Source organism: Octopus sinensis, linkage group LG1 (genome assembly GCF_006345805.1).
Source record: "Octopus sinensis linkage group LG1, ASM634580v1, whole genome shotgun sequence".
Taxonomy (NCBI): domain Eukaryota; kingdom Metazoa; phylum Mollusca; class Cephalopoda; order Octopoda; family Octopodidae; genus Octopus; species Octopus sinensis.
The window spans coordinates 169285776-169297836 of NC_042997.1; the positions used below are offsets into that span (position 1 = coordinate 169285776).

At 30.8% G+C, this 12061-nt stretch overlaps 1 protein-coding gene across 1 annotated transcript in view; it reads right to left on the reverse strand.

The window, feature by feature from the left end:
* Positions 1–199: 199 nt before the first annotated feature.
* The window catches only part of LOC115213621 (putative sodium-coupled neutral amino acid transporter 11), a 118694-nt gene continuing 106832 nt past the window's right edge, over positions 200–12061 (reverse strand). Inside the window, exons 11-13 of the mRNA XM_029782587.2 lie at positions 11168–11280; positions 7985–8122; positions 200–6171 (exon numbers count right to left, since the gene is read on the reverse strand). Of these exons, the coding sequence (XP_029638447.1) occupies positions 5872–6171; positions 7985–8122; positions 11168–11280 (551 nt within the window). The 3' untranslated portion in view covers positions 200–5871. The remainder of the gene's footprint in view (positions 6172–7984; positions 8123–11167; positions 11281–12061) is intronic.

The window sequence follows — 12061 nt, forward strand, 5'->3', positions numbered from 1 at the left end:
AAAAAGGTAAGTATAGAAGCAAAATGATATCACAGTATTAAAAATAAACAAAGAAAACAGTATGGAAATTTGTTTACACATGCAAAGTCAGAAAACTGATATTTGATATTAAAAATATATAAAAAGAACTATAATATAGTAACTATAGATAAAATATGAAACAGTTTCCCATGTAATTCAGTTGATGTCATGATTATGATTTCAAATCTAGAGCCAGCTTAACTTACATAGCCACAGTTTCCCATTTGAATTTTTTTTTCTTTTGTAATTTAAGTAAAATTGATAATCTGAGCATTTTATTAATACCCACTGTCACATTATACTTAGATACAAAGTTTCAGCTCTGGGAGTTCAACCAGTAACCAATAAAAAGAGAACTTACACACATATACTCACACACATACTCACACAATTTATTTAATTCATAAGATAAATATAATATTTATCAAAAGAAAACAATTCAATATTTGATGAAGAGAAGGGGCTATTCACATTAGTCTTGGCAAAGCATGTTTGCTCCATATTGATGACAATATTAAAATAGACACAATAAGCTAAGAAAAATATAGTCCATTAATCCATTTTATATATTCATTGGATTTTGCCCTAGTTGATTAACATCTATTTTCATAAATTCCAACTTATTTAGATACAAAATAATTCAAGTGTTTGAATTTTTTTCAAATCAAAGCTAAATGCATTTTCAATAGTTTCCAAAAAGTTGGAAATAAGATGGAAAAAAATTACAGAAAATAAATGAAAATATATAATTGCTCGAAACTGAAAGTAAAAAGCTATTTTCAAAATATAATTATAGTTTCAACATACAAAATATATTTAAAAGTACATTACTGATGAGATAACCTAATACATGACAGCAGATTGAAAAGTAGTGCCTCCTATAATATAAACTTAAATTGATATAATATCGATGACAGACAAAAGGTTTGAAGAGAATTCATTTGTTGTTGCAAAGTTGCCTTTAGGCATTATGGTCAGAGTAAAGATTCAAATTCTTTGGACAGAAAAAAATAATTTGCAAGATAGAATCAGATATAGGTTATAAGTATCATGTGACACAACTTCAAGTTTCAAGCAGTCAGTCTACTTCGATATCTTTGAATTGCAGTGAGGTCATGTATTGTTGAGGTAAAAATGGAAATGTTACTAATTAGATACAATGCAGTGTAATTTTTTGTCTGTAGCTTAGTGTTTCTCCATACAACACAATATTATTGCATGTGAAACGCTCTTCTAAGAATTTTGCATATATTTAAGTATTTGCATTGAATATTTTGTAACTTTTTCCTATGAGCATCAGATTTCCTGCAAACAACTGCATATTGCATTTCTCTACACATGATGACTCTTTCAGTCAGTCTTTTATTGAATGGCACTGCTCTTTTGAATCATGATGATGGATTTAAATTTCATAACGTGAACGTTTTATACTTAACATCACAACTTCCTTTATAATAATTATCATTTAAACAATATGATACACATCTAAAATTTCCTCAGCTTGCCACCAACAGTGCTCATAACATTTGATACATTAGACCATTTTTCGATAGTCTGTGCTTGAATACTTTCTCATATTACTTAATTTGAAAATTAATTTATGAACTAAATATTGATGTTTGTCATCTGCTACTATTTAAAAGCTCTCCAATTTTTTGTTGCTATGAAATACCTAATTGACTGCACTTATACAATAAAAAATTCTTACACACACTCGTCTTCATATGTTGTAAATGACTATTCTCTCTTCCCCATATACTGCATATAAATGTTAATTTATGATATTTCAATGGACATGTAGTTTCCAGGCAAAAAAAAAATTTAATTTCATCATATTGTTTTAAATGATATAAAAATACTCAATCAAGTCCCACTTGCAACAACAACAACAAAGAATGAATGTCACAGTTGCTTTCTGAATAGACTGACAACACTTTATGTAGTGTCTTCTATTCCAGCTTCACAGAAGTCAGAGGCATTACTTTACAGATAGCTATCATAATTTCTAAATGGTGACAGTAACAAAACCAAATTACATTTGTTGTCCTGTTTAATACCATTTTTGAAAGAATCTTTAACCTGCATTCTTATTGTAATAAATTAATAGGTACTTTACATCAACCTTATAAATTGACACAAAATAGCAAAGTTAAAAATTTTTTAAGAAAAAATATTTTAAGGATTTAGTGTCCAAAATCTTTCATATAATAATTAGTTAATAGATTTGATTGAACAATGTGATCTAACAAGTATTTTTTAAAAAGTGACTAAAAATGCATTATAAATATATGTTCTATTTCTTAAAGTAATTAGCTGCTTGAGCAATTTTTCTTTATTTTTTTTTCTTTTAATTTACCATTAATATCTTTAGCATAACAAGGAAATTTGTAAAGTTACAGAATAGACAAATTTGGTTTTGAAAAATATTTACAAAACAGTTTGTATAATGTATCTCTTAATTCTCATGAAAAATGCAAATGAAAAATTTATGTTGATCAAATAAGAACATTTTATTTTTACGATTAAAAAAATATTTAATTAGAAACTTAAAAATTATTTACATGATGCTATTAGCTAATAGAAACAAGACTGTTAAATTTTAAAATTTCTTTTGAATAAAATTACCAACTAATTATTTTAAAGTACTAAGAAATATCAATTGTTAGTCCAAAGAGAAGCAGATATTAAGGTATGTATTACAACACTAATTTTAAGAGACTAATGACCAGGCTTATAGAGAACAAATGCTAACAGAGAAATAAATATCTTGAGCTTCCATTTTAAATATCTAACGTAAGAATCTCAAGCAAACATCAATTTGTTTTTGTCATTTTTCCTTTTTTTTTATTGAAGAAAATTAGATCATATCAACAATTAGATCAAAATTAACAGTTTCATAACACGTTTTTTACAACATTTTTTCAGGAACAGAATAAAACCCAAACTATACCAAATGTAATATTTAATGTAACATATAACAAAAGATTAAAAAAACCAATGATAAGGTTTCACTGGTTATGATTTCAGCAGCATACTTCTATAGACAAAATTAACAGGGACATTTAAATAACAATTTAAATTATTATTGTCATATTACTGTTCATCTTTTCATTGCTTTATATTTTTTAGGTTTAACTTTTTTCTTAATGCATTTCTTTCCATTTTTTATTTTTGTTTTGTTTTGCTTTGTTTGTTTATATGATTACATTGAAAATGTTTCAGGAAAGTAAGTCATTTAAAAATATATATTTACCAATGATAGAAAATGATGATGTAAATAAATAAAAATGAATTTGAAACAAAACATGATTGAAACAAAACAATAGTTATGAAAAGAAAATAATATTACAGTATATAAGTATAATAAATTTATAAATATTTCTTACAAAAGATGCTCAGAAATCATTTATAAATTGTAAAACAATAGCATATAATAGATATACGACACAGACCAAACTAAACTGGTTACTTAATTCTCTACAAATTCATTTTAGCTCAAATTATGATTCCTTTGGACATTAAGTGGGCATAGTTGTCTTTCCTAGTTTTCCTACTCTTTCACATTGCAAGAATCTCCACAGGTGTTAAATACAATCATTTTCATATAGAATGGCAAAGAAAAACATGGACTGGTTGAGGGGTGTAAATGATTGTCAGATTAATTAACCAGCAATATAGGACCTATGTCTGCTGTTAATACAAAAGTACAATCAGAATAAATGCTATTAATAATGTTTATTAGCCTCATAACTGATAAGAAATAATCTTGTTTCATTACTGATCATTTCAAAAGAAAAATATATAAGTAAAATTTAAGGACAGCAGAATAAATAGGTCTCCCAAATAATAATAATAATAATAATAATAATAATAATAATAATATTGATATGACAATTTGATAATCCCTGATATGTCTGAAGATAAAGTATATGACATCAAAAAACCAAATAGAGAAATTGTTGGCATGATGCTAAAGGTATTCTTTTCCATTAAATTAATTAATTAATCTTGCTGGTATTATGGTAGTTAATTTTTTGTTGATAGCTAGAAACTTCTACTAAGTAATGAATAAAATACTCTGAGTTGTGAAAAGAAAGTTATATGGTTATGACCAATGATTCCATAGCATCCTAGGAAAATTTCAAATAACCCAAGCAAAATGCATGATTGTGGAAAAAATTAAAAAAAAAATTATGAGTAACCCTAATTGAATTTGAACTATGATAATGGAACAAAATACTGAGAAATCAGTGATAATTTTTGTCTTATAAGGTTTCAGAAATAATCCTTATTTTCACTGAAGCATTTTATAATATGCTTTAGAATCAACATCAAAACTTTACAGAATTGTCAACTGCTTTGTTCAGTAATATCTTACTAATTTCTTTCTTCCATGATGAAATTTTAGAAAGCCTTAATATTTCAGAGATATTTTATGTTTATTATGCCCAAGTTTTACTAAGATATATTCCAGATGGATTCTAATAAAACATATATGCTTAATAACAGTATGTTATTATACACATATATATATGTTTATTAACATAAATATATATGTTTATTAACATATATGCATAATAATATAAAGCAGATTTAATATCTCTTATTATATGATATCTCCTTATATAACATATAATTTATCTCCTTTATTATTTCTTTCATAACTAACATGTTTTGAGATATAGCTGACTACTGATTCTTCATTCAGAGTCAAATATAATTTAATATTTGGCAGAGTGTATTTAGAGTGCATTGATGGTATACACAGTTGGGTAGGTGTAGGTCAACTGAATGGATTTCAAGAGAATTTGGGATAACATATGTTGCTATCCATGGCCAAAAATGTGTAGAGAGGACTTGAAACTGGCACCATACACAAATAAGTCCTGCATTCTACTGCTGAGTCATTTGTTAACCCAGTAATGAGAATGTCCCAAGTAAATTGTTTGTTTGTTTGTTTTTTTTTTGTATTTATTTTCGTTTTGTCAACATTAAAAATATGTTCTTTACTTTGTATACATACAATCTATGAAACTAGTAAAGTATTTTAGTGCTCTTTGCTGTTTCACAACTCAAAGAAATACAAAATACACCAGCAAAGTTAAATCTGAGTAATGATGAACTTAACTTCTACTGCAAAATTGCATTTGTATTCATGGCTTTGTCAATTAAAATACATCCACATTGTTAGCTGGAATGTTATTGTTTATTATTTATATCTAATTAACATACTGATCTACTGCTTGATTAACTAAATTTAATTATATATATACTACTACAGTCACATTATTTTCTGCACTTTCTTTGCATGAAGACATTTGAAATTAAATTTTGTCTTGGATGTGCTGTTTAAAAAGGTTTGTAATTTAGTATATATTTGTATAAAAACATAGCTTAAAAATAGAAAAAAAAAACAAAAAAAAAACACAAAAGAAATGAAAAGGTAAATAATGTTTTGAACAATTTTTCACAACAATTTGTTTCGAGGTACCTAAGTAATTCTATTAAATTTTTAAATAAATTTCAGTGAAAAAATATTAAAATTCAAAACAATATTATGTTTAATAAGTTAAATTTCTGCTTTTTGATTTCACATTACTCCATAGACTTTTCACTGAACATCTGAAAACTTTAGGTTGTAATTTAAACAAAAATATAAAAATAATTATACAACAGCTAAGTTGTTATTTGTTGTTTGAGTAAGGTGTGAATTTGTGCTGCCGCAGAAGACCTGCCACAACATTGCTGTTGGTAGCAGTAGAGAAATAGAATAAAATAGTTTCTAAACAAAGATATTTGACAAACTAAACAAAATCAAATGTTTGAAAGATTTAGAAAATGTTTCTCATCTTATACAGTGATGTTCAATAGTGACGCTGTTGTAGTTGCTAGAGTTGTAGTGGACATATTCACAGTAGTGGTAGGAAGGAAGCTGGCTTCACAGTAGGGTAACTGGGCACCATGATTACATTTTGTAGCATCTTTGAAGTTCACCACAATCATAAGTGAACCAACAACAAATATCAGTATTCCAAAAATTGCAATTAGACCAGGTAGAGTATTACCTCGCGATAGTATGGGCTCTGGACGAAGTTTAATCACACACATTGAAGGGAAAATATAGGCTAAAGGACAAGCTGCTAAAATACCCTGAAAGAGATAGATTGAAGTCGTTAAGTATTTATCATTTGAAATACAAAGCATTTATGCATGATAAAAAGAAATTATAATTTTAACTATGAATAGTTTGAAATTAATTATTGGTTATAGGTGTAAGAGTGGCTGTGTGGTAAGTAGCTTGCTTACCAACCACATGGGTATGGGTTCAGTCCCACTGTGTGGCACCTTGGGCAAGTGTCTTCTACTATAGCCTCGGGCTGACCAAAGCCTTGTGAGTGGATTTGGTAGACGGAAACTGAAAGAAGCCTGTCGTATTTATATATATATTATGTGTGTATAAGTTTGTGTGTCAGTGTTTGTCCCACCAACATCGCTTGACAACCAATGCTGGTGTGTTTACGTCCCCGTAACTTAGCGGTTTGGCAAAAGAGACCGATAGAATAAGTACTAGGCTTACAAAGAATAAATCCTGGAGTTGATTTGCTCGACTAAAGGTAGTGTTCCAGCATGGCCACAGTCAAATGACTGAAACAAGTAAAATAGTAAAGAGAGTTTCTGACAATGGCACAAAGCTATTACATTCCTTTTTGTTTGGTGAAGGAGGAATAGAAACAGTTTCTTATAATGAGCCAGTAGTTGATTGGTGCTTATTTTATTGGCACTAAGTGAATGAAAGCTAAACCTAACCAGAACAGTATTTCACAGTGTTGACTTTGCCTAATGCAATTAATTATGGCCTTCAACACCCAAATTTCAGACCTCGTGCCTCTATCACAAATAAATAATTATTAAAAGCAATTTAATTTCTTATTTCTTTATTGCCCACAAGGGGCTAAACGTTTCTGCTAGCTCGCCGCCTTCTACAAGCAATCTAATTTCTATTTTACCTTGAATCTCATAATTTAATGAGAATTCACCTGTATATGGAAATATTGTCTCACCCTCACACACATGCACACACATATGTACATAAAGAGTAAGAGACAAATAAATAGGCAGTGAATGAGAGAGAAAATTAGATACACATTATATGGGATCAAGTATTTCAACCTGTTTTCTTAGTTTCTTTTTAAAAACATGGTTGTACAACATGACAGAGCATTATAGAATAAGAGAAAAATTTGTGGCAAACAGAGAGATGGAATGCAGTTTCAATTTCTGGTTAAAATTACTTCACTTCCTCTATATTTGCAATGTCCTTGGAAAAGAACATTATGCTTTATGTTCCAGATTGGCTAAAATTAAAGGCATAGTTAAAATAACCCACTATTTGTAGTATCCATCAATAAAAGAATCCCCTTAACCTATTTATCCAGTTCTTTTTTTCTGATATTTAGTGAAGGGTGCAGACATGGCTGTGTGATTAAGAAATTTGCTTTGCAACCACATGATCCCAAATTCAATTTCACTGTGCAGCACCTTAGACATGTGCATTTTGCAATAGTTTCAGTTTAACACCAATGCCTTTTGAATGGAGTCGATGTCTTAAAATGCTAAACATTTTCATTTCTAGAAACACATCATAAACTTACTAAAATTATTTTGAAAATATAAATATCTCTCAATCCCCTGAAGAACTCATACTTTACTCTGATTTCATAGTGTAAATTAGATGGAAAGCAACTTCATGTTGGATAGGATACAAGTCTATCAAAGTTAACATTTCTATGAGCAAGATAAACTGAGGTGAGAAGAGAGAATTCTGTTAAAAAAACTCCAATAATATAACTATAAGATGTTATCATTCTCAAATGCAATGCCTTACCCATTCAACAATTTCACTTCTACAAGTGATTTGATACTTTTTCAATATAAATTATTGAGAATTTCAATTGCAACTTACATTTAATGCTAAAACAATTCCTAAACATTCTGTTGTCATTGAAATAGCTCCAGTGAAGCCAACCAAAACTGCTGTAAGTAGCACATGTTTCCAGAGGCAAAGTTCTTCAGTCAGTCCAAGAAACAGATTTTGAACAACCTGAAATATAAAACCACGATCAAATACAAAGATTAAAGTAATGCTAGAACTCTGGAAACTACTGCTGAAATTAAAACAGATTTTGCAATGATAAGACTATGTGAAAAAAGTTACAGGAAAAAATTATAAGAGAGATTTTTCAAGCTGAGCCATCTATTAGGAGCCCAAGGAGTAGATCATACACAAGATGATTGGATAATATCCATGGTTTCAGTTGGTTATGCTTAGAAATTCAATGAAAAAGTCTAGTGGTTATTGCTTCTTATAAGGCCTTATGGAGGAGGTGGCAGAGGACTTTACTCCCATAACCCTCTCAGGGATAGTGGTTGGAGAAGATTGATTGATGGATGGAATTTCTGGCTTAACTTACCAAACTGTTCATTATCTTACTCATGCAGATGACTTGGAAGATAAGCTTCATCAACCCATTAAAATTAAGCCTATGATGTGTGAATTATCATTATATGCTTCATAGATTATTATTGCTGTTCAAATTATCACTCCACTATTTTACCTTTTTTATGTGTTAAATTGTACTGTGAGTAACTTGGTTTTTAGAATAGGTACCCCCATATGCCTCTATGTCATAAGAGAAGACCAAAGGAGTTGGCATCAGGAAGGGCACCTAGCTATAAAGCAATGCCTCAGAAACAGCTACCCAACTCATGCCTACATGGAAAAGCAGATGTAAAAACAACAAGTCTACCAATACTACCACTACCAATGCTGATGACAATGCAAGTACATGGTTTACCAAACTCTTTTCTTCAAGTCTATGTTAATCCTTATCTCCTGTCAAGGATTTGAATATAATGTAATATTACTTACTAGATACTGTTTAAATATTGATTTTTCTTCCACAGATAGTCACAGTTTCAGACTTATAGAGGAAGGGAAATGAGATTAAAAGATATTTTTCAGTGGTATTGGCAAAGAAATAGAAATGAAATAGCTATTATCAGAAGTGGGTCACATACTTAGATAGCTGGGAGCTTATTTTAAATTTGTAGTTATAATTTATTAATTATTCATATCAATAAACTATGTCCATTTTAATCAAATGCTGTTTCTAACAGGAATTCCATTAAATTTCTCTGATTCATTTATTAGTTAGATATCAGATCTTTTTGTAAAAGAGTACTCAGCTTTAGCATAGATAATAAAACTAGTTAGTTCTTGGAACTCTAAATCCACAAGTCCTGATTTTATTTGTAGTTGAGACCATTATGTTTCACCCTTAAGAGAGACAAGCATCACACAATCTCATTTAGATAATTAAAAATGTTTCTTAAATGTGGCACTGTCACTAAATTATGGAAAGCATATATCAGGTATGGACTAAGTATATTGAGGAAAGAAGTATAATGAGATGATGTAACCTCCTCACATAACTGTTGATGAACAAACAATTTTTTGTGAGTTTGTATTAGTGGAATGTGATAGTTTGGTTAATATTTTATTATCAGTAACAATTACTGAACAAAATATACCTAAGCTTATCCATCTCTCTAGCCCGCAACACTCAGTTTCACATCTGTACTATAGCCACATTAGACACAGGGTAATATTTTGAACCATCTGAACATGGCTGTTGCCAGCGCTGTCTCGACTGGCCTCGTGCTGGTGGCACGTAAAAAGCACCATCCGATCGTGGCCATTGCCAGCCTCACCTGGCTCCCATGCCGGTGGCACATAAAAAGCACTATCCGATCGTGGCCGTTTGCCAGCCTCGTCTGGCACCTGTGCCGGTGGCACGTAAAAAGCACCCACTACACTCATGGAGTGGTTGGCGTTAGGAAGGGCATCCAGCCGTAGAAACATTGCCAGATCAGACTGGGCCTGGTGCAGCCTTCTGGCTTCCCAGACCCCAGTTGAACCGTCCAACTCATGCTAGCATGGAAAGCGGACGCTAAACAATGATGATGATTTAAAAATATAAAAAAGTGCATCTTATATGCCAGAAAATATGGTACCTTTGCTTTTTTACACTTCCAGATTCAGTAAAATTGATTCCAGAAAGAGGTTTTCCAACACAACCTCAATCTGGTGACTAAAACTAACAGATGAATGAAACAAAAATAAAAGAGATGGTGGAAATTTGTCTCCCCACTTGTGATATAAACAGCAATGCATTTTGCACCAAAAGTCAATATGAAAGTTTTTCTCATGGCAACTACCACAGTATAGTTTGTTCAAATAGAACATTCACGTTTAAATGGGGATAAACATTACCTCTTGATATTAATACTGCCTTTTTAATAAGCTCACTAGCTAATTGTGACACCAGCACCTGTTCTAGCACTGTTATTTTATATATCACTGGCAGGGAGAGATTGCTGCCATCTCTCTCTGGTAGTGAATTATGTGGATGAAAAGGAGAAGATGAAGTGGTAAGTTGTAATTTAATTGAAAACTGTGAAAAAGATTTGGTTGAACTTTTTGGTTTAAAAAAAGGAAAAATAAAAAAAATAAATCCTGTATGAACATTTGTTTAAAAAGTTAAAAATTGTAAGGTAAAAAGGAAAAGGGAAGTTGCGGTTTCGCCTCGGAGTGCGACTAGAAATTGTTATGTAAAAGGTAAAGGTTTAAAGGAAAAGGAACCCACAGTTTCATCTTGCTGTGGGAGTGAGATGGCCATTTTATTTGCATTGTAATTTATTCATTTCACATTCATCCTTTCATGTGTTTTTTGTTCCTGCATGTCTATGTATGTCCCCTCTGTGTTTAGGCCTTGTACCAGTAATAAAGAGTTAATCTCTCTCTAGTGGTTGAGTATCTATCATTGATAAGACCAAGGAAGGTCGAAATCATGTGACCTGGTGGTCTCAGCACTGGAAGTGGCAAATATTTATCTCCCCACTAGTGATATAAATAACTGCATTTTGCACCAAAAGCCAATATGAAAGTTTTCCCTGATGGTCACTACTGCAGTATAGTTTGTTCCAACAGAACATCCACATTTAAGTTGAGGTAAAAAATAAAAGAATAACATTTTTAAAATTTAAATTATAAAATAAAAATTGATGTAGTTTTCATTGATTTTACCTCTCTGCATACAAAGCATTCAACTGGAAAGGTCAGCATAATGGTGATTGTATAAACAATCCGTGCTACATTTACTAGGCTGTCATTGTAGCAATAATTCTCAAGAAGATCTCCTGAAATATAAAATGATAATTAAAAGACATGTACATAAAGCTTTCCCAATAAATCAAACTAATTAGATGCATGTGGATTAAATTCTAACATTTTAACTGTAAATGTTAATTTTAAACAGGAAAAGGAAACTAGCTCATAAATCAGATAACATATTCTAGAATTTCATAAGCCTTACACTTGTCTCAAGAAGCTTTAAAGTATTGTTAACATTGCAGTTTGAATTCAGTAAGCAATAAAAGCAAGACAAAAAAAATATAATTATACAGGGTGGGGCAGAGAGGACGGACGTTTGTGAAAAATTCACAAAATCATTAATTTTAGCTGCAAACAAATGTTATTGATATCAATGTGTTCATATTGAATTAGCATTTGTCAAAATCAAGTGTGGAAAATAACAACCATCATGTGGTGTCTGTTTTTATTGATGCAGTTCTGAAGGCATTCTTGGAAGTTGGCCTCCACTCTCTCCAGTGTTGCTCTGTTGATTTGGCAAATAGCTTCCATTAAATCATCCAATGTCCGGGGCTTATGTGCATATACATGTGTCTTGAGGTTTTCCCATAAGAGATAATCACACATAGAAAAATTAGGGGACTGAAAGGGCTAAGTATAGTCAGCAAATCTAGAAATGAGGTGGCCACTGAAGAGAGGGCGAAGAATATCCATTGATGCTCTGGCTGTGTGAGCCATCACCCCATCACACGTAAAATAGGAATACGTTTTCATCATAACTCAGACACAAAGAAGTTGTTTATAATCTCAATGTAATGCTTGGAGTTT